A 23,420-nucleotide genomic window follows, 5' to 3' on the forward strand; every position below is an offset into this window, starting at 1 on the left:
ATCATTCTTTTCTGTGAAAGATTCCATTATCTTTTGGCTAATTGACATTGCAAACTTCTTTAGGTGTACTAGGCATATGTGCACCATACAGGCAACCCGGTAAACGCCTCTAGGGCGTATTGTTTTCAGATCAAACAAATTTCTCTACAGCGTGACGTCACGTTAAAAATCTCAATTGTTTTGCAATTTCAGATCACGTCATTCCCTAGAGTATTATTTCTTTGTTTAACGGTTGCGCATGAGAAGACATTTGAATATGGATACAACTCAAACAAAGAATCTTATTCTAAAGACCATGTGTCATTCCCTAGCACATCACTTCTTTATTTAACGGTTGCACATGAGAAGACACATGAATATGGATACAACTCAAACAAAGAATCTTATTCTCAAGGGAATGACACGCGGTCTGAAATGGGAAAACATTACACACAAACCGCTCTCAAGCCGAAAATATCATTTTATTATATTTGGGAAGAAAACTCAGGGAAAATCATTTATTATCAGGGAGGCGAAGAGAGCTTAGGGAAAACCCTTGATAGTTAGTGAGTGGGCGAAAAACCCTGGGGAAACACTTGATTATTGAGTGGGAAGGAGTAAAAGGGAAAACTCTTGACCTATAAGCTAATAGGTGGGCGTACTGTTTACATTTCCAAAAATCAACTTTTGAGCCATAAACGATTGGACTTAACGCTGTTTGCATTTCTACGCGGCCACCCCAGGCACAAATCGCGTCGTGTAGTTTGCAATAGACTGCCGTCAAACACCTCATTCTATACTTGGATGTACTCACACTCTTTGCAATCGCTTTCGGAACTTTCCTTCGTGATATCTGACTGAGAAAGTTTGATAGAAAAGCCAACTCACTGATCCAAACGTGTATAAATGGCGTCAACATGAACGATTGACAGTTGTCTATTGCAAACTACACGACTCGATATGTGCCTGGGGTGGCCACGTAGTAATGCAAACGACGGTAAGAAATATAAAGTCATAACTGTTGATAAATATTTATCAATTTGAGAGCAGTTGCTTGATTATTTCAGGAGATATAATAAATTAAAGTTGGTAAATTTTGCAGTAAATGTAGGGAACATCTTGCCAACCAACATATATTTACTGTCAAATTTCACAACGTTAACTTGAAAACCATCATTTGTCCTCAAATTCTCAGATATCTTCCAAAGCGATAGGATCTTGCAACTTTTGACATTTGTTTGTTTATTGCTTGAATTTCCAAGAATTTCATGTCCTTGATCAAAACAAATAACGTCACCGTACGCCCACCTATACTCAGTTCACACCAACTAACCTTGTTTGGTTACTAATTTCTCTATCTATCTCTATCGTTCTTGTTTTTAAACAGTGTTAAAATTACCTCCCCTAGTTACTCAAGCGCATTGGACAATAAATTGTCGTTAGGAAATGTATTTTCTCAAAGTTGCCATGGAAAAAATAATATTCAATGCACATCATTTACACGTCATTTATGATGACCAAGCTGATAGTTATTGTTTTATCATGATCTGGAGCTAGTTTTTAATTCGATTGATACCCTCAAATATCCTCTTGACTAATCAAGGTCAGGGCGGTGGCATATTGCATAATAGTAATAGCAATAATAATAATAATAATAATAATAATAATAATAATAATAATAACAAAAACAACAACAACGACAACAACAACAACAATAATAATAATAATAATAATAATAATAATATGAGCGAAGGGAAATAAATTGAAGTGTCGTCCATACGTTCATAATTTTTGACCTTAGATATGGTGAACAGATCTAACTGTAAATTCTGAAGGTTTTATCGTATCAGCCAATTGATTAACACGTATTTACAGCTATTTCAAAAAAGGCAGGTTAAATGTTTTTTTTTTTTTTTTTTTGGCACACTACATACCCAGCTCGAACTACACTATGGGCAATGCGAAAGGTCACAACTATATGAAATCATTGCAAAAATTTGCCTGTAACAAGCCGGTTCTTCCGGGATATTTTTTCCTATTTACATAAGAATATAATACATTTAAAGGTTAGAAGGCAACACGCAACATGTAACGAAACCGTTATCAAATTGTTTTTGAAATAGCTGTTTACACAAAGCAAATTTTACTAGACCTGAATTTTTCTCCGTAGTCTCCAAGCGTTTGTGTTAGAAACTTTATCCATTTTCGCTTAAATTAGAGACTCTAACTGCCTTCTAGCATCCTAGGGATATCTTACGTTTTTGTTGTAAACGATCCCAGACTAAGTAAAACTATAGTGATTGGTACCAAGTGGGTGCACTTTTGAACGCGCTTCGCTCTCGCTTCAAAATTCCCACAAAAAGAGCACTCGAAATTTCGAAAAATTAGCTGTAGACTAAACTATACTGCTCCTTCCTCACGTATTTGTCAGACATTGGGCAATCGTTGATGATCATTTATTTTTTGACTGTCTTATTACGTTCAATAGCCACTTCTGCTATTCGTAATGTCGTAGGCACACTTCAACCACTCAAAAAGAGAAATTTAGCGCAATGAGAGTAATTTAGAATCCAAGTAAGAATGTAAGAATCGGGCCGAGCGGGCAAACTAAATAATAAAATGAATATACGAGTAAATAAGTAAATAAATGAACAAATGCACAAATGATAATTGGATCAAAGAGATGCGACAAATAAAATAAATCAATAATTTAATAAAATTATATAGATTATAATTGCTAAAATATTAGAGTCAAGATTGAACTTCAGAATAAGATAAATAATTTATACCGAATATATTTCGGACGATTTGTGAATTAATTTTTTTTCTTTTTCTTTTTCTTTTTTTTTTTTGAGAAACAAAGTTATTTTTTTTCCATTTTTCCTGGAACAGCGAGTTCGAATTGTTCTTCTTTTTTTCTCACTACTCCAAACATTTATATTCTTTTATTATCAATATTTTTCTTGGTGCGTTTTCCTAACTTTACGTGACGCCAATTTATGATCATTCTTTCTAGTAGCTTCCTATCCTCATAGATTTACGTCATAAACTTACTCTCCCTCGGCCTCACCCTACCCCCGATTCGTTGAACTGTTGTTTCGTCACTAGACTTTAAAGTAAAATTAAAATTTTAGCACATCTTTAGGTCTGTGAAAAATTATTTTCCATAGGAACTGAACTTAGTCTAGAGCTACTGAACTCGTTTGCAAAACATAATACGTCCTGTCGAGCCGTATTTTAAGTCCTCCGCTTTGTAATTGGTCAACTTAATCCCAGACTGGTTGGATTTGGAATATAAAACAGGTTGAAGACGGTCAGGACCCCTCTAGGGCGGTGGATTGTCAGTCGTTCTCCAGGTGCAAACGGCGCGCAATAGCAAACTTGATCAAGGAAGTTAAGGCGGCCAAACGCAGCATGGTTTGAAAACATTCATGGAAAAAAGCCGTCGCTTTATGAACTCCTAAATTCGCTTTTGAGAAAGAATCGCTTCAAGAACCATTCAAGAAGGAGAGTCTGCAGTGAAGAGAGGACGTGTCGCCTTGAGTCAGAATGCATCAGTTGACTACGATTGTTATTTTGGTTGCGAAGTGAACACATTACAAATCCAAGACAGCTCTCATATCATTGAAGTCTGAAACGGGTAGCGAGTGAAGAACATTTGAATATTTAAAACCCAAACTTGAAAGAAAAGAAATGCGCTCTTCATCTCGAATAGCTGAAGAACAAATTCAGTACCTAGGGTTCCTCGCTCGACAGTACTTTACATTAAAAGGCCAACTATATTTAAAGGCTAACGATACTGGAAAATGGCAACTGAAATTTGCAGCCCTCTACCAAAACTTTCTATTTTTCTTCGAAAGCGAGGAGTCGACTAAAGTAGCGGGAGTAGTTTTGCTCGAGCATTCGACATGTGAACATACATGCCTCGCGAATGTTAAAGACATGGAAAACCAGGTAAGGTTATATAAATAAAGACATGCTCTTATAACACTATTTCTCGCTGTACTGCATGTAATATGAATTAAGCCTTGATATCAGGAGAAAGAAAACTTTTTCTAATTCGTCAAACATTTATTTTCGCCTCGATCATCCGCGTTACATGGCTCATATGAAAACGCACTTCAAAATCATTTATTAATAAAATGTATGATTATTAATTCTTGGGGATATTTTCCGGTACCCGGCGATACTGCAATATTTTATCAGAATCCCATTTGGCGCATTCGAAGCCATTTCAGTTCTATATACATTAGAAGTATACGACTGTGCTATCAATATACCCCACCCGTGGCAATTTAAATCGATGTGTGTTTTGAACGCATAAATTTCCAATGCTCATTTGAGAAGTATAGTTACAATAATTTCATAACGAAGGCAGTTTTTTGAATATTCATAAGTGATCAGTTTATATATCTTCCAAGTACTTGATCTGATATGGATGAAAAACCTGTACAAGTCGTTCATTTACTCGTATGAAAATAATTATACAGGGAAAAAAATTAACCTTGATATAAAATTTAAACATGCGTATGCTGTCCTGAACGCTACCTTTTCTGAAGGCCATTGTTTTATCTCGAATCTATTGTAACGTTTCCCTATATCCACACAAGGAAATAGGAATATTTTTGTCTCTTGAAAAGTAAAAACTTGAAGGCCTAAATTTTTGCAAATCAGCAATTTTTGGGATAATTCTTTAGCTGAATTAAAGATTTGAAGCGAATGATTTTGGGCTTGCGTGTTAAATAATATAAAATGACGAGACCAGCTGGATGAGTTTTTATGAATAGAAAAAGAAAATGATAATTTCTGCAGAGTCTTTTTGCTATAAATGTTATCGACCTTAAAATTGCTCTAAAAACTCCTGGAAATCGTTTTCACAGTTTGACTAAGCAATTGTACTGACTTCTCGACAGCCTTTTTTATTTTTAAAGAAATGCTAAAAATAAATCCAAGGTTTACATTGGAATTATAAGGTTTATTTTTATTTTTATTCTAAAGAATTGGAGAAATTTATTAATGGTTAAAATAAAAAGATAATCTGTCGGGAAAGAGGTCTTCGCTCTGGCTTGATTTTCTATCAGTCTGAGAAGCATGAATTTAAGAGGAATATAAAACTCTGCTCCAAAACAAACAGACTAGTATTCAAATACATTCTGTCAAGAAAATTGGCGTTTTTAAATTGTCATTATCGCGAGCGGAGCAAACTCTGATAAGGAATCAAATATTTATGATCTTTAGCAACTCCTGTTTTTTGTTTTCGCTTTTTGATTTATATATTTTTAGTTTCGCTTAGACCCAGCAACCCTAATGCAAGTCTAACTCTTCGGGGTAACAGAATCATCCATGTTCTGCTGAGAAAATTGACAGGAATATAAATACATAACAAAGAAGACAAGTAACGATATTTTGAAAAGATTAAATATTTTATCTACTCTGGTTTTCAAAAACAAGTCGTTCAGCATACGAATACAAAAATAATTTGTTCGAAAATAGCTCCAAATCTACCACTCTAAAAATGCATTATTTTGTAAAAACGAAAACCATCTCAAGTTTTACTTCTTAAGGGAGGTCAGGTACAAAATTTTTTTTTTTTTGATCGTATTTTTTCGTAAATTCATATTTTTTCCTTTTAATAATTTATCATTCGAGGGATATGCATTATAAGTGCTTCATATATCTTGAGTAAAATGTAAAACAATGAAATTCGCCTTTAATTGATCCTAAGTTAAGGAAAAAAGAAGTACACAGATTATAATCTTACCCGTGTTTGGGTGAACGATAGGCTTAAGATTATAAGTCTCAGTTACAGTGACATTGAACGAGATTTTTTGCCCAGCGGAAAATATCGGTTTTCACATGTCAAATTACTTAAAAATTACATTCAAGTTTTACGTTTTTGAAGGGAAAAATGCAACTAAATTTTTGACAAACGACTTTTGAAGAAAAGATAAAATTGATATCTAAATAGAGGTTATATAATAGTACATGTCAGAATTTATCTGTCAAACTACTTGGTAATGACATTAAAAGTTGCTTATTTTCGAGGGGAAAAAGGTACCAAAACATATTAGTGGGAAATTGGTGATGGATGGTGGTGATGGATGGTGGTGGTGATGGATGATGATGATGGATGGTGGTGATGGATGGTGGTGGTGGATGGATGTGATGGATGGATGGTGGTGATGGATGGTGGTGATGGATGGTAGTGATGGATGGATGGTGGTGATGGATGGTGGTATTGGATGGTGGTGATGGATGGTGGTAATGGATGGATGTGGTGGATGGTAGTGATGGATGGATGGTGGTGATGGATGGTGGTGGTGGATGGTGGTGATGGTGGTGTTGGCGATGATGATGATGGTGATGATGATTTTGATGATGGTGGTGGATCAATGATTATGAGGATGGATAGATGGTGATGACCATGGACAGTGATTGAAATGGACAGCGGTTATGATGATGATGGATAGTGATTATGATGATGGGTGTTCATGATGATAATGATAGGGATCATAATGATGGAAAGTGGTGATGATAGGATGATGGATGGTTGCCATAGTGATGATGACAATTATAACATTTAAATGGTTAATAATGTACTGAAAAACTCCTCTAAAATATTAACTACTTATGTTTTGTCATGAAAACTACTGAAGCAATGTTGTTAGGGGCAACCTGAATGTTTCTTTTTGACTTGAATACCTTGTTCATTACAAGCATGCCCAAACAGTTGTCTCGAATACATAAGTGCTTGCTCCTGACCTGTCACGTGCCTACTTGCCAAAATGCCCTCGCCATGCCCCTGATATTATCTATTTCAATTGTTTGATAGCAATTTAAGGGTACATAAATTAATGAAGTAAATAAAAACATTGGTTCAGTAAATTAGAACCTAAAAAATAAACATTCTGAGATCTACTTAATGGGAATTGTGTTATTGGTCTCGTGTTTAAAACGGGAATGTGTTATTGGTTCCCTACATTTAACCTAATTCTTAGTATATAATATTTCATGTTGTATTTGTATATTTTTATATTGTATATTGTATATCTTTAGTATATTGAGGGCCCACTGGAAATTATCAGAATGGCAACGGTGTATATACCCTGTCCAATAAAATTGTTATTTAATCGTGTTTAAAACACCTTTCAAAAAATTTTCACATAATTTGAGTATTTCTAGACAACATATACAATTATATATATTGGTTATATACATACAGTCAGACAAATTTATAAAAAGAATATACATTGTGTTGCTATGGCAACCAGACTACCCTGTTTCAAGAAAAATCAAAATATAAATGCTAATTTGCCTGTTGTATGCTTGAAAGATCATTTAGGATAAGAAGTTGAGCCAACGATGTTTAAAAGCTTGCATTAACTTTGACAATCTTAAAAGCTTTGCTCTTGAATTGTGTGCAGACTTTGTGGAATTAGCTAAAGTAGGCTTCTTATAGTCAAGCAGCATCGAAAATAATTACATAAATGAAACTTAATAACTTGGAGTCTGACATTAATGTAAGTTAAAGAATATTTCAAATTTCAACCAAAATTTGTTTCAAAATTTATTTAAATTGGGCATCTCCTAAGCTCCTCATAAGGCAGGACATAAGAAAAATATTAATTTATAAATTTATAAATACTATTTATTAATAATATATAACATTTTAAATAAAATAATTATTTATTTTTTCAAAACTGTTTTTTTTTTATACTCACTCTAACAAAAATTAGAATATATATCTGATATCTCTAATATATATTAGAGATATCAGAGATATATGAGAGATTATTATCAGTAAGGAAAGTAACAGCCATGATAATGAGCATGGTTACATTCCAGTCTTACCATGCTCTGTCTTGATGTATCTTTTGGGTCTGGGATTCCAGTCTTGTAGAAACATACAGATACTAATTACAATAGTTCATAAATTTTGGAGCAATTAAAGCTAAGCCAATTAAATAAACTAAGCAATGTAAATTTTAATTCTGTCAAGGAAGGGCCTGGCTGTAAATTACTCTGTGCAAACCTAGTCATAATTACTCTATCAAATTGTCAAGTGCTTTTTTTTCAAACTTGTCATCACAACCTGCTTCAGGCAGCTTAACTCATGGGGTCCCTGTGTAGTACATCTCAGTCCCCTTGCTTCACTTACCACAGGACTACCATAGCATGATATGGAGTAATCTGCAGAGTGGTCTTGACATGACTCATGATTGATTGATCAATTGATTTTATGTTTCAGAACTGCTTTAGTATTTTTGTTCCTCTGGGAGACAACCAAAAACAGCTGATAACTTTACGAGCAAGTTCAGAAAATCAGTGTACAACATGGATTGAAAACATAAGGAAGTCAAGGTATGAGAGGATAGGCCATTAGCAGCAGTTAGGCGGACTCGCGAAGCGCCGGCATTGCCAAAAATCACAAGTCGAAAAAACCCACCCCCCCCTGGGGTTTTTGGAGGTCGGTAACCCGCGGAACAGGGGGTCTTGCGCGATCTGCCGGCAGCGCGAAAGGTGCCTAACTGCTGCTCTGTTGGGGTCGCAAATGGAGGGAAAGATATCCTTTAGATATACATGGCATCCGTCAACAACATTCAAAACGAAACTGTGCGCAGGTTGGGAAATCAGGTGATGGATAACTCAGATGCGGATTTCGTCTTTGCGACATTCATGGAGGGCAAGACAGACAAGACTATGAATCACGAGATGGCTGAAAGAATAATCGACAGAATGCCGGACGGCGACTACCGTTTGGAGTTGACGTTCGTGAAGTATTTGGACGGCGAGTGGGTGATAGAAAAGGGCCGTAATCCCATCAGGGCGTCTGGCAAGCAGAGTTTGTTCGTCTTGAATAAGCATACGAGACCAGGGGCATTGGAGGGAATTGACATGCTCTTCTATGAGGTCGCTTACCCGGTTACCGTGGTCATTTACGGCGCGTACGAGATTAAGGAGCCGGATGTTAAGAAGTTGCGACCAATGCGACATCCGGGTAATTGTGTCGGGAAGTTGGTAAGAGAGTTCTTCAAAGATTCCTCTCGTGGCGGTAAGCTTACGCCCAAGAGAAGAGAAGCCATCAGGAAATGGGAAAATGACACTTATAAGACTGGAGGCTCTATTGAGAACATCAAGAAGTTAGAGACGGCCTTAGAACGCCGCATACACGTGAAGGACATTACTGACGGTCTCATTTACGAAGGGACGAAAAAATATGGAGGTAGAGGTGCCCCCATAATCATCTACCAACACAACGGACACGCTTGGCGAGAACTTAGGTTCCCCAAAAAGAAGGAAACTAAGGTTTATAAAGCATCGCCGTTGGCAGAATTAGTCCACGAGAATTCCGTTTGGTTGATGGACGCGGAAGGAAGTCAGTTCATGACGCAGGATGGTACTCTCTACAGGCCTCTAGTAGAACACCAACGCATTCAAAGTGCCTGTGAAACCTTAGGGGAAGACTTCTCAGACGAGGTCCTTAGCTCTCGTAGTTTGGACTTCTTAGCCGCAAAGAAGAGGAACGGATGGAAGTCCACGCCTAAGGAATTCGCCGACATAGCCAAAGCCTGCGTAGAGCATGGTCATGGAGGTCTGTGGAACATGGAGTATGACGAGAACGAATACGTCTCCTTAGACATGAAACATTGTTACCCTGCCAGTTTTAAAGGCCTCGGGGATTGTAAGGAGTATTACGACCGCTACGGGCATCCAGACTCACAATTCTTTCGTGTGTCTTTGCCAGGTAAATACGACGCCCCAGCTACGGGGTTCGTGCGGTTGACCACGTGGAAGTTAGCAAAGGGCTTACATCCAATAATTTACGCGTGGTATGGGAAACATCTGCAGGAGAAAGAATGGATTCCCATACCCCTGCTGAAGTTTCTCGAAGAGCGCGAGCTTCTCACGTACACAGCGCATGAAGCCATATTGTGTCATTCTGCATTTACGAAATGGCTTCCGGAGCATAACCCCACTGCTAGAATCGTCATAGGCAAATTCACCCAGGGTGCAAAAGAAGGAGAAAAGCACATGCAGCGGCGTTTGATAACCGACGACGGAGAGTTGAGCTTCCTCGTAAAGCGTGCACATGAGCAAGGAACTATGGTGTCCGTAGAGAAGTGGAATTATTTCATAGAAGGCCAAGGGGAACAACAATGGAATGCGTTGTGTTATTACCAAGATCATCGCCCGCAATATTACCATTTGCGCGCCAGCATGCTCGCGTATGCGCATATTAATCTGTTGTCGATGCTGTTGAGGTTTGACAAAGAGGACGTTCCGCGCGTGGCCACGGATTCTTTGTATGTGAAGCCTGAAGTGTTAGAAAAAATGCAGGAGTCTTACACGGAGGACGAACTCGCGGAAAGTGGTCAATGGCGTATAAAAGATGAAGAGATAAAAGCCTGGAGAGAACGTGTGGAATACCACGGGGAACACGTAAAAGGTGCCACCGTCCCCACCGTGGAGCCATTGCCATCCGTCGACGACCCCATTTCTTACCAACGCTTTTCGTACCTGTACGGGCCGGGAGGCAGCGGTAAGACCACCAGGGTTTTGGAGTTATTCCCCAGCGTGAAGGTGTTAACGCCGACACACCGCCTTGAAAGAGAATTGACGGAGATGGGTTACGACGCGCAAACGTACCACAGCTTCTTTCGCTGGAACGGTCAAAAGTTGGTGCCGGAAGCAATACGCGACATACCGTCGGTCATATTATGGGATGAGATTTGCACCGTGCCATTAGAAATCCTGCAGGAATTTGTAGACTTCCTCCGTGGGAAGTGTCAAGGGATATCTGCTGGAGATCCATGCCAACCTCCTCCCATTTGCGGAGAAATGCCCCATAAATGGTTGAAGAAGATGGTAGACCACGCGGAGGAAATCAATGCCGACTACCGCAGCAAGGATCAAGTGAGAAACTTAAAGGCGGCATTAAGGGGCCTCAGTGACGCCGAGCAAAACAAGACGCTGCGTAAGCATGTACGAGCGAAGTCTTACGAGGACTTCCTTACCACGTGGCATCCAGCGGACTTGGTGTTGAGCAGTAAGCGCGCAGCACAATCGCGAATACAGAAAGATCTATTAAAAGTGCACCGCGAAAGATTTCCGGGCCATTTGGTGCCCGTTTGCTATAAGCCTCGCGATACCCGCATGCAGAAGCGTGATGTGTGGGTGCCGGGTACCGACGTGCAACTGCAGAACGCGGTAACGCACGATAAAGCCTGGGTGCCTATGGGAAAGGTGGAAAAAATAACCTCCCATCCAGATTGGCGCTTGGGCTATTGCATGACAGTCCACAGCGCGCAAGGGCTTACCATAAAAGAAACCTTATGGATCATAGACCAGCGGCTGTGTTGGAGCAATTTGATATACACCGCTGTAAGCCGTGTAGAATATGCCAAACAGTTAAAGAGAGCCTGGGGTCCGCAATTGCGTTACGACCGCACCCCAGAAGACGTAGCCAAAGAGAACATTGCTAAGAAACTCCTTCGCTACAAGCGGCACGACGAAGAAAAAAATATGACGTTCGACCTATGCGTGGACGACGTCTATAAGAAAGGGGCACGGTGTGCCAAGTGTAACATACCTCTACTATGGAGGTTTGACCCAAATGACGATCAGCAGTTCTCCGTGGATCGCATAAATAATAAGCGCGGGCATTGTAGAGGCAACGTAAGACTGACATGCCTAGAGTGCAATCGGGCGCGTGGTGCTGCGCTACTCTGAGTCTTTGGGGACTATGAGCAGCTCTTCCTTAACAAATCCACGACTTGGGCCATTTAGGTAATACAACACGGGTTGCCCTTCCTTGGTGATGGACTTCGAAATCTCATACGTTTTCAGAGACCAGTTAGGATCCGTGGCTCTCTTACTGCCACCTTCGAGTTCCCCCGGCTGATAGAGGTATCTGACCACTATGTCGCGGGGGAGCTTTTTTTCCTTCAGTCCGACCGCCCTCGAACTTCTGACGTAGGACTTGTGTTCCACGTGTTTCTTCTTCATAGCATCCTTGGGTTTCATCCCCGTAGCCCTGGCCGCCTCGTTGTTCAAGGCCGCGACGACCTGGGGGAGCCGCTGTGTCCATTCCCTGTTGCGTTTGGAGGGATCTTCCAGCTCTTTCCAATACTGGTACCCAAAGAGACGCTCGGCCAGAGTTTTATTGAATCTTTCAACGATGCTCTGACCCCTGTGGTACTCAGCTTCAGCTCTCCTAATCTTAGTGTCGTGGTCTTTCAGGGTCTTGGTAACCACGCCCATAAACTCCGTCCCCGCATCCACTTGCAGCAGCTTAGGCCATTTCAAGACGCGCTTATAAATCCTACCTAGGGCTTCTGCGACTTCCCCAGAATCCTTGCTGGTTATGGGTTCGGCGTCCTTGTATCTGCTTGCGATATCAACTACGGTCAAAGCGTATCTATAGGTCTTTCTTCTTACCTTGTCGTGCGGCAAGAAAAGCAAATCCGCCTGATGAACTTCATTAGGGGCATTTACGGTAAAGCTGGGCCTGGGAATGTACTTAGGCACGGGAAGATAAACCTGCCAGAGGGTTTGCTTTTTTAACCAATTCTTAGCCGTTTCTTCTGATACCCTGGCCGCGGTCGCGAGTTTCTTGATGGCCGACGCTCCTTTCCAATAGCCTTCAGGCCCATAGTAAATCCTTTTGAGTTTGTCCTCTACGCGGCCCATTATATGAATTCCAAAACAAGATTGATCTTACGTCCGTTAAAATCCACCGTCTTTCCGTCCACCTTAATGGTGATGTTTATGCTTTCTACCAAATTAGACAAATCATAGCTCAAAGAAATGGGAGTGTATTCTACCAGGTCAAATGGATTACCCTTAGGTAGAAACTTGGACATAAGAGAAGACTTTTCCCCATTGTTGTAACTATTGACCAAGTCGCAATAGACTTCGTAAGAGGATGCGACTTTCCATTTCACAGGTATGGCTGTGTTGGTAATCGTCTTGCCTGAGGCACATAATAAAGATCCCAATGGGTCAGACTTTCCAAAAGTCATTGAATAATTTGACATATTATGTTTGAGGGTCATTTCGTGCGGCAATCCTGTGGTGAGAGTATAACCGTGTTTTGCTAATTCCTTGGCCAGTGTGATTGGTGTATAATGTCCATCGGGCAGCAATACGGCTTGATAGTTAGATTCTCCCGTATGCTCAGTGACTATGCCCCTAATCAGGTTATGCCAAGAATTGTACAAAGAGCAACTAACCAGCCTAACCTTATGGGCTTTAATGGGGGGATTCAGATAAGTGGTAAAGTTATTCTTGTCGCTTTCCAAAAAGACGATCATTATATTAGGGGCATTTTACAATGCCCACGCCAAGGCCACGCCTCCCGCCAGCCCTGCGATGCCAACAAATACCAATTCATTGTCTTTTTGTTTCTTAGAAGGCTGGTAGTAATTCTTGAACTGAGGCTTTCTCATTCTAAAGTCGGGGTGCGCCTGCGCATAGAGCTTAAAGGCGTAGTCTGTGTTTTCGAAGTTCTTATCCGCCTGCATCTTGTCTTGGTAGTTCTTATCCAACCAATCCCTGTAAGCTTGTCTTTTTTCATTCCAAGCCGCCACGTCTCGCTGATATTTCTCCAGCGCTAAGTCGTGCCTCTTCCTTTCGGCGTTAGATTCTGCGTTTTTATCACCGCTAACTAATCTATCCAGATATCTACCACCATAATTAGCCCCTGTAAATGCTAAAGCTGCAATAACTCCACCTGCGACTAAGCTAACCATTATATGTTAGGCAGGTACTTTTCCTTCTGTAGGTAATTTCTTAGCATGATAGCCCCGCATACGGCAGCGGTCATCTTAGCAAAGTTACTCAGATTTTTACTTGGGTCCTCAGTAAGGTCCTCCTTTAGGACTTTCTTACCTACCCAACCAATACCGGCGATGATGGAGGTTGTGATAGCAGCTTCTTGGACGGCGTCAATTAATTTGGTCGACATTATATTACAAAGCGAGAAGGTTACTCCATTTCAGGGATCTTACTTTTTCTAACCTCCACAGGTGCGTGATATGTTGCGGCCTCCCACTTTACTTTTGGCTTCGTAGCCCGCCATTGTAAGTAGAGGCTGCCTGCTGCTATAGCAACTCCTAACGCGCCAATGACGTAGCCGGGATTCCAAAAGGATCCCTCTTCTTTTTCCTCCACCTTTTCTTCTTTTTTGGCTTTGTTCTTCTTGTTCATCTCCGCGAGCTTCTTCCCGGCAGCGACTCTGCCTGGAGATTTAGCCTTGGTAATCTTCTGCTCGGGCTGCTCTGCCTTCGACTCTGGTTCACTCATTTATATCTAAGGACTTGAAGGACTTGATAAGTACTTGAGAATGACTTAAGGATGACTTGACAATGACTTGACTAAGTACTTGACAATGACTTAAGGACGACTTGACTAAGTACTTGAGAATGACTTAAGGACGACTTGACAATGACTTGACTAAGTACTTGACAATGACTTAAGGACGACTTGACTAAGTACTTGACAATGACTTAAGGACGACTTGACTAAGTACTTGAGGCGACTTGACTAAGTACTTACGAATGACTTAAGGACGACTTGACTAAGTACTTGAGAATGACTTAAGGACGACTTGACTAAGTACTTGAGGCGACTTGACTAAGTACTTACGAATGACTTGACTAAGTACTTGAGGCGACTTGATCAGGTACCTCAGCAAGTGCTGCCTGGAAGACCTTTTCGACTTCTCTGTCCTTCTTGAAGTCCTTCCAAGATGTTCCGAAGGAACCTAGTACCTCCTTCAAGTCGACATGCTGAGCTACGTGCAAAGCCACAGAGGCGACTGCCATTAACTTACCGCACTTCAAAGACAACCACCCACAGGTTATCTTAAGTTCTTGGGCGATAACATAGTCCTCGCTTATGTCCTTCCGCAGTTGCTCCACGTCGTCTATGGGCAGTGCAAGTCCAAGGAGTTTGGTGGCCAGCTTGATAGCGGAGTCTGCTACGGCGTCCGTGGTCTTACTTGCAAGGGCAGCCTCATACCTCTTATGGAACTTCTTGACTTCCTCTTCTGACAACTTATTAACCTGCTCATGGGTAAGTTCCTTGCCTATCATTTCTTTGCACTTCCCCGAAGACACAAGGATGTTAAGTTGTTCCTTAAGGTTACTTTCATCTAGCTGTGTGGGGACTTCATCTAAGAGCTGCTCAATGTCCATATACATTAGGAATCATAGATTCCAACCGTGTAGGGAAACCTCAAAGAGAAGATCATCTTGGAATGTTGGTGCGTTTTTAAATGCCGCATGTATTCGTGTAACTGTTCCTTGGATATCTCACCCCCATAGTCGCTTAAGATGGTTTCCAGGTCACTCCGGCTCGGAGTATAAAATACGACCAGGGAGCCTATGTTTTCCCTGAAGGGTTTAGAGACGCTGGTAAGCTGCTGCGAGAGCAACCAAACGCTGATATTGTCGTGTCTACCGCTGAAGGCGAGTTTAACGAGCTCGGAAGTGCGTCTTTTTACGTCGTCCCCGCAGGCAATGTCATCCAGTATGAGGAGTGTCTGCGTATCTTTAGGGAATTGTTTGTGCCAAAACTTCAAATGGCTGGATAACTCGTTAGGGTCTAAGATATCTACGAAGAAGTCGTCATCTTTCACTCCTATGCCTTCCCAGGTGCGGTTATTCACGTAGGTGGGGCATAATAGCACAATATAGTCGAAACGGTATCTAAAGGGTCCTAATAGCTGCTCTACCACGAACTGCGTTTTGCCGCAGCCGGTGGGTCCTACTATCAGAGCATTGCAGGGAATATGGTTCGGATCCATTATATATACGATGGACCCAGTGGAAGCAGTAAGAAGGATTGCCGCCGACGCAAAAGATAAAAGAGACACCATAGAAATGCAAAGGGAGGAGATCGATCGGCTGCGGGAGCGCGTGCAGGAATTGTATGATGAAATGTGCGGTCTGAAGCGCGCGGAAAGGTTTGGCGCGCTTTTGACGATGGCCGGTTGGGTAAAAGAAAGCGTGCAGGACTTTATGCGATATCCGCTGTAGAGCTGTTTGAAAGACACCTAAGAATGTTAAGTATAAGGTTGTTAAATTGTTAAAGATGTTACTTCTAAGAAAAAAAGACACCTTAGAATGTTAACTATAAGGTTGTTATATTGTTAAAGACATATGCTGCTTTAAAAGATGTCTTAGAATGTTAAGTGTATGGTTGTTAAATTGTTAAAGATATACGTATGAGTCATTTAAAAGACACCTTAGAATGTTAAAGATAAGGTTGTTAAATTGTTAAAGTTGTGTGTATGCTGCTTTAAAAGATGTCTTAGAATGTTAAGTGTATGGTTGTTAAATTGTTAAAGATATACGTATGAGTCATTTAAAAGACACCTTAGAATGTTAAGTGTATGGTTGTTAAATTGTTAAAGATATACGTATGAGTCATTTAAAAGACACCTTAGAATGTTAAAGATAAGGTTGTTAAATTGTTAAAGATATACTGCGTGTGCTGTTTAAAAGACACCTTAGAATGTTAAAGATAAGGTTGTTAAATTGTTAAAGATATACTGCGTGTGCTGTTTAAAAGACACCTTAGAATGTTAACTATAAGGTTGTTAAGGATGTCTTGCATGTTACTTCTAAAAGACACCTCAGAATGTCGAGTATAAGGTCGTTAAATTGTTAAAGACTATTATTTCTTTTTTTAAGAAAATATACCTAAGGATAAGGATATTTCTTTTCTTAAAAAAAAGAAGAGATGATAGTCTTTAACAATATGATAACCTTATCTTTAACATTCTGAAGTGTCTTTTAAAGCAGCACGTGCAGACATACTTAACAATATAACAACCTTATATTTAACATTCTGAAGTGTCTTTTAAAGCAGCATACGTATATCCTTAACAATATAACAACCTTATCTTTAACATTCTGAAGTGTCTTTTAAAGCAGCATACGTATATCCTTAACAATATGATAACCTTATCTTTAACATTCTGAGGTGTCTTTTAAACGACTCATGCATATGTCTTTAACAATTTAACAACCTTATCTTTAACATTCTAAGACATCTTTTTTCTTAGAAGTAACATCCTTAACAATTTAACAACCTTATACTTAACATTCTTAGGTGTCTTTTAAGAAACATATGATACATCCTTAACAATATAACAACCTTATACTCAACATTCTGAGGTGTCTCTTAAACGCAGCTGTATGCTCCCGTAGACCTGTTTTAAAAGACACTGCAGAATGTTAACAATAAAGTTAAGAATACGTTATATTGTGGTTAAGGTACACTTAAGTATAAATGAACTGTTCAATGTGTAAAAAGGTGTTCAGCACCAAGCAAAGACTACAATACCACGTTCGTCGTGGCGTTTGCACAAAGAAACCAATTAGTAAAGTTTGTAAGGATTGTGGTAAAGAATTCAGTACCGTTCAAAAGATGCGACAACATCAAGACAAACGCATTTGTGGGCTTTGCAAGGGCTGTAATAAGGAATTTCCTAACACCTCCGAGCACCTGAAAAGGGGCGTCTGTGAACAAAGCAGACAGTGTAGTTTCTGTAATAAGATACTAAGCAGTCGTCAACGTTTACAGACGCATCGGAAAACACACGAAGTCAACTATCGATTTCTCTTTGGGAGCTACGACTTGGAAGGCGTGGATTGCTACCAATGTGCGGATATGATGAGTCGCTGCCCGCATAAAGAGGATTACTTAAGGAATCGCATAGATTACCATAAGAAGATAGTCCGTACTTTCCCCTCTTTTGAACGCGCCGAAGGCGTTCCGTGGACTAAAAGGGAGTATTGGAGGCAAGAGTGCGATCGTTGTGGTTGTGTCAGAGAAGAGGAACATATCTTCAACTGCCTCGACAAATAAACGTCCTTAACAATATAACAACCTTATACTCAACATTCTGAGACCCTTTTAGAATGGGGTTTGCGCAAACCCATTCTTATTCTCATTTATTATTAAGGATAATAAGGACCCCTTTAAAGGTATATGCTAGCCTACGCAGCCGCCTTCTTAGGAGGATTCCTAATTACCCTTTCAATATATGGACTGTATTACGTGCGAACTACCAGCCGATTGCATTACGCCGCCGCGTAAAAAATACACCTGCCTTCATTGCGGCAAGGTATTTCTTGAAGGATCCCATTGGTGCTCCGCGGCAGACATTAAGAATGCAGAGGACTCTCAGGCTCCCAATTAACCACGTCAAATACCCACCTGCCATCCTTTTTACCATGGCTCATAACATGGGTAACATCCTGCCCTTCGATGGCGTACCTTATCCTATCGGGCGCCCAAAGGGTGTATGTTCTTTTTTTATTCTTTAAGACCAAACGCAGGCGGTCCAAGTCTTCAAAGACCACATAATTCTTTATCTCGTAGATTTCCCCCCACCTGCAAATCGCGCCAGTGCGTTTGTATAAACTTTAACTCGTTAAATTTATCCTTGTCCATATATTCTATGAAATATCTTTAAGTGTGTTGCCAAAGTCTCCGAGGTTTTAAAGCCCTTACAACACCACCTGCAGGGAATTCGTAGGTGTTCAGCATATGCAGTGATCTCCCTGCAAATGACATCGTAGTCGCTGCTTACGAGCACCTTATAGCCGTTTTCTTCATACCTCTGTAAGAGTAGTTGCTGATCCTCAGATAACCTGCCATTGCCTTTCGGGGTCTTTAGCTCTATGCAGAATCCACAGTAATGTGTGTGCGCGTTCAAGATCATTAAGTCGGGTTGACCGCGTTGATATCCTTTCTGCCAGCACTTTATACGTTTGCCGTCCGAATCCTGCAGTTCACCTAGACCAGGGGCTATGAGCATTTGGGGGTAAAACTTGCGGATGTAGTCCACCACCTTTTTATGCAGGTCGAACTCATTTTCTATTTTGAATACCAACTTGTTTGGACCGTCAAAGCGCTTGTCTATTGCATATTTACCCGTCTTACGCAGCGCGGGTAGGACTTCCTCAAAGACCCAATCACGAAACTCCACAGCTTTGGGTAGTTTGGAGCTAAATGTCAGTTCGTACAAACCAGGTTCGGATATAAACACGGAATGTGGCTGTGCGTTAGCAAGGGAGCGGTGATTTGGAGCCCCCCTTAGCTCATCCAACCTTTTCTTGTATTTATCAGAGACGTGATCCTTAATTGCATCTCTAGGGCGCTCATAGCCCAACGCCAAAGCCACCTCCTTCGCTTTGAAGTACAAAGTTTCGCCTTGCACTATGCATTGCAGTTTCGTACCGTTGTTTTCAAATATTTGCAGCATGTATATCTAAGGAATATTTTAACCTTAATATGCAACACTTTTAAGTTGGTTCATTTCCACGCTCAGTTGCGCGTCAGACACGACGAAGACGTAGCAGTTTATCCTATCGCTGTCGCCGGCACTGGCGTTCTTGGTGCGCTTGATCTCCAATGTTATGCCATCCTGCGTATTTACTAGACGTAAACCCTGGCCATGTAGGTCTTCGTCGTTAATGGTGCGCATATCAATCCACAGCGCATACTTGTCCTTAAAGAATTCCTCAGGGCTAATTTGGTTGCCAAACTTACGCTTTGCCTCCCTGTACACGTCTGCGGGCTTCGTCCCCTGCGAGTAGACCTTGTTTGGGACTCCGTTGATATTCACACCGACGTTAGTAATGTTGGGGTTGTGGAACGCTTCGGAGTCGCGCTTACCGGCTTCGTAGGGTTTGGCAAACACCAACATCAGCCCCGTGAGACTTCTTCGGGGGAGGTTAATGCTTTGGTTGATAACCTCATCCGTCTTATCCAGGAAGCTGAACGTCTTATACATCACTACGTGGTCGTAAAGGAATGCCTTTCCGGAGCTGTATTCCATGCCGGCGCTACGGGCTAAATCTTCGCTGTACACGGTTTCGTACTGTAATTCTAGATTAGTGATAGAATAAGGATCAACAGTCCCGCTAATTGCGCTGTCCATGCCTCCTAGAATGTTCGTAGTGTCCGCCAGGGTTACTTCAAACTGCAACTCTGCCAATTGTCTGGGGTAATACACGCCATGGTTCGTAATTACTTCAAAGTCCAAAGGGATAACGTATTTGGTACCGTACGCAGTTACTACCCTTGTTGCGTCTGCTGCTGCGGTCGCATCGCCGGAGTCCGTAGGCGCCGGGTTGGTGTCGCTGCGAAGCTTACGAAGGATAACGCTTCCGATTCCCTGCTCTATCTTTTGTGCACGGTCAAAGGCCGTCAACCATAAATCTTTGTACGTGGTGTACAGGTCGTACCTATTCAAATCCAAGAGAGATTCCCCGGCAAACTTGATTCTCATCTTAGAGACGAGGTTCCTACCCACATTATTGACGGTATAGCGCTTGTCCTTGGTGCTTGGTTGTATTGCTAGGTCAAACCTTAACGCCAGGGTGCCAGGAACCAATACTAGGTTATCCGTTAGGCGGGGAACGCCCACATACAGCGTTTCTCCAGGCTTTGCGCTAGAAGGTGTAAAGGTGACACGATGAAAGGTGCGTTCTGCTTTCAGCCCGCCAACCTGCTTAGGTAATACGTTGGGATTTAACTTTGAGCTTATCATATATAATGGAAGTAGAAGGAACGGATTTCGATCCCCTTACCGAAGAAGGTCAAGTTGATATTAATGACGAAGAATACGAGTCTTTACTTCCTGATGACAATGTAGACCCCCGAGGCCTTTTTGATAAATTGCTGAGCAAGTATGGCGTCAGGGCCCGCGATGCTATGCGTTCTTTGAGAGATAAATTCAAGTCTAAGAACCCCCACACGCCCATTCCAGAATACTTACAAATGGAATCCCTTGGCGTGCGGTCGGACTTAATAGCGGACCTCATCGAGGACCTAAGGGAGCGATACCCAAGCCTAAACCTGGCTCTTTTGGACTTCCAAATAGGAGACAAAGGGCAGGTTCAAGTTAGAGAATCGGGTAGGGAAAAATGGCACAACCTGTATCAAAGGAGAAATACCAGCCTGCTTAACAACCAGCTTCCAAAAGGAGTCACAAATGCGCTGGGAGCGCCCAACTTGACGATGCTAAGCACTTTGACAGAAAAGGAAACAGAAGCTGCTCAAAGGGCATTCCGTAGAGGTATTTCGAACCCTGGCTACAAAGATGCCCTCAGATCCGCAATCAGACTGCAAGAGGAGCGCCAGGAAAAACTCAACCAATTAGAGGCCGTCGAAGAGGAAAGAAGCAAACAACTTGAAGAACTTCCAAAAGATAGCGACGCGACTGGAGGCTTAATGAGATACTTAGAGAAAATAAGGGCTGAAAGGGAAGCACTTAAGAATGAAATACAGGAAAATAACATAACCATCGATGACCTTGCGCGACAACTCGACTACGTAACCAAGGAAGAAGGCGGTCTTACTAGTCGCTTCGAAGCCGTCCAAGAGGAAAACCAAGCATTGCAGGAACGCATAGAAGAATTGGAAGACGAATTCATTAAACAAAATGAACTAACTACTAAAAGTCATGCCGACGAAATCGTAGACTTTAGGAATAGACTTTCTAAGGCGTTGGACGAAAAAAGCGACGCAAGGAATCAGCTAAGGGCTGCTTTGAATGAAGCGGCGGGAAAAGACACGGAACTACAGCGCTTAGGACAAGAATTAATGGAGTCTGTTGACAGAGAAAGGCAATTGATGGTGGACAAGGCAGTGGCGGAGGAACAAATACGGCAACTTCGACAGACCGTCGAAGACTTGGAGTACGAAATAGATCGACAGCGAGTAATAATCGAAGATCAAACTCGCCCTGAAGAAGAAAGGGAGGCAGCCCAAAAGGAAGTAGAAACCCTTCAGGAAAGACTGGCGGAATTACAAACGCAAATAGAAGGTAAGGAAAAGGAGCTGGGGCTTACCACCAAGGAAAAGATAAAAAGAGCTCTGGTGAAATATGGCGTTCCGCTGGCATTTGCGGTTGCTATTTCGAGCGTAGTAGGCGTGATCTTGTCCGCGCTTAAGGCTACGGGCGCGGGCGTAAAGAAATTAGGCAATGGACTGACGGACTTGGGGAAAAAGATGGCAGCCGGTCTTCCTGGGCTGCTGGGTTCGGTTGTTTCCTTGGCACTTAGGGCCGGCGGAGAACTGTTAAAGTTCGTGGGGAATAACATTTGGATCCTCGTAGTAGCTATTGGAGTGGTACTCTTGAAGAAGATGAAGGCTTAATCTTATCCTCGTGTATTACTGGTGGCTTATCGTCGTCGGTCGCCCGAGGCGTTCTCGACTGGGGATAAGTAAAGATAGTATTCGCACCGCCTTGATAATGCGGAACTAGCGGTATGGCGGTCATAGTGCTAATGGTCTTATGATTCCAGGCAGCATCAGTCGGGGGGTTCGCCTTTACTGTGGCGGCATTTATCCGAAGGTAGGCAACGCGGTTGGGGAGAACTTGTAACTTCGCATATTGGCAATTGACTATCATGTGAAAACTTACTGGTGTTAAGTCTTCTACAGTCGGTGGTGGGGGTTCCGACGAGAAATGAACTGGGTTCCTATCATTATCTTTTTTTCTGTAGGGTAGTAATGGATGGTCATTCTCATCGACAATCCTAAACCCGGCTTTACACGAATACGCCGTCGAAATACTAATAGTACACATGATTAATCCCAGGCCCCCAACCTTCACCCACAGCCCGGTGTCATACCATTGCTGTTCTAAGTAGTCCTTCTCCTCCAGGTAATGAAGGAACCAATCCTCCTTCGCGTGTGGGTTCATATATTTAAAGACTAATCACCGTAAGAGTGCTAATGGTCTTATGATTATAAATAGTATCCCTTTGATTTTCTATGCTATTTACCGTAACCTTTCCCGTATCGTCTACTCTTATCTGCAGCTTTACCTTCCCATGGCAATCGGCGACCATGTGGAAAGTCCAAACGGAAAGATTCTCGGCGCTGGTTGTGGTGGGCTCTACGGAGAAATGCACAGGCTCCCTGTTGTTTGTCTTATTTCTCATAGGCTGCAGTACGCCATTCTCATCCAGGAACCTAAAGCCCACGTTGGCATGGCTGCTCGTACCAATGCAAATACTACAAAGGATTAATTTCTTCCCTGAGTAGTTCAAATTCACGGACATGCCCGTGACATCAACCCAAGAGCTCTGGGTGTATTTTTTCTCGCCTGTGTAAGTCGTATAAGCACAATCTACTCCAGCTACGTAAGGGTTGTTCATCGCCATATATAATAGCTCAGACCAATGCTTGCAGCTGCTAAGCCGGCTTTTAGTAAGTTATGGTCATATTCCTCTTTTTTTTTAGGCGCTTGGTATACTTCTTTCTTAGGCGCTCGGTATGGTTCTTTTTTAGGTGGTTGGTGCACTTTTTTAGGCTGTTCGACTAAGTGCCTCCTAATGGTGTCAGAGTTCACGTCGTTCACCCCAAACTTCATATCCTTAGTAGCTCGTTGAAGTTTGTTGTTGTATCCTACT

At 41.7% G+C, this 23,420-nt stretch overlaps 1 protein-coding gene across 1 annotated transcript in view; it reads left to right on the forward strand.

Moving 5' to 3' along the window:
• The first annotated feature begins 3,311 nt into the window (after positions 1-3,311).
• The window catches only part of LOC116293877 (ras-specific guanine nucleotide-releasing factor 1), a 71,532-nt gene continuing 51,423 nt past the window's right edge, over positions 3,312-23,420 (forward strand). Inside the window, exons 1-2 of the mRNA XM_089037962.1 lie at positions 3,312-3,933; positions 8,228-8,340. Of these exons, the coding sequence (XP_088894088.1) occupies positions 3,673-3,933; positions 8,228-8,340 (374 nt within the window). The 5' untranslated portion in view covers positions 3,312-3,672. The remainder of the gene's footprint in view (positions 3,934-8,227; positions 8,341-23,420) is intronic.

Source organism: Actinia tenebrosa, unplaced genomic scaffold (genome assembly GCF_029948245.1).
Source record: "Actinia tenebrosa isolate PJP-AT-01 unplaced genomic scaffold, QUT_ActTen_1.0 PGA_scaffold5__44_contigs__length_20552954, whole genome shotgun sequence".
Classification (NCBI taxonomy): domain Eukaryota; kingdom Metazoa; phylum Cnidaria; class Anthozoa; order Actiniaria; family Actiniidae; genus Actinia; species Actinia tenebrosa.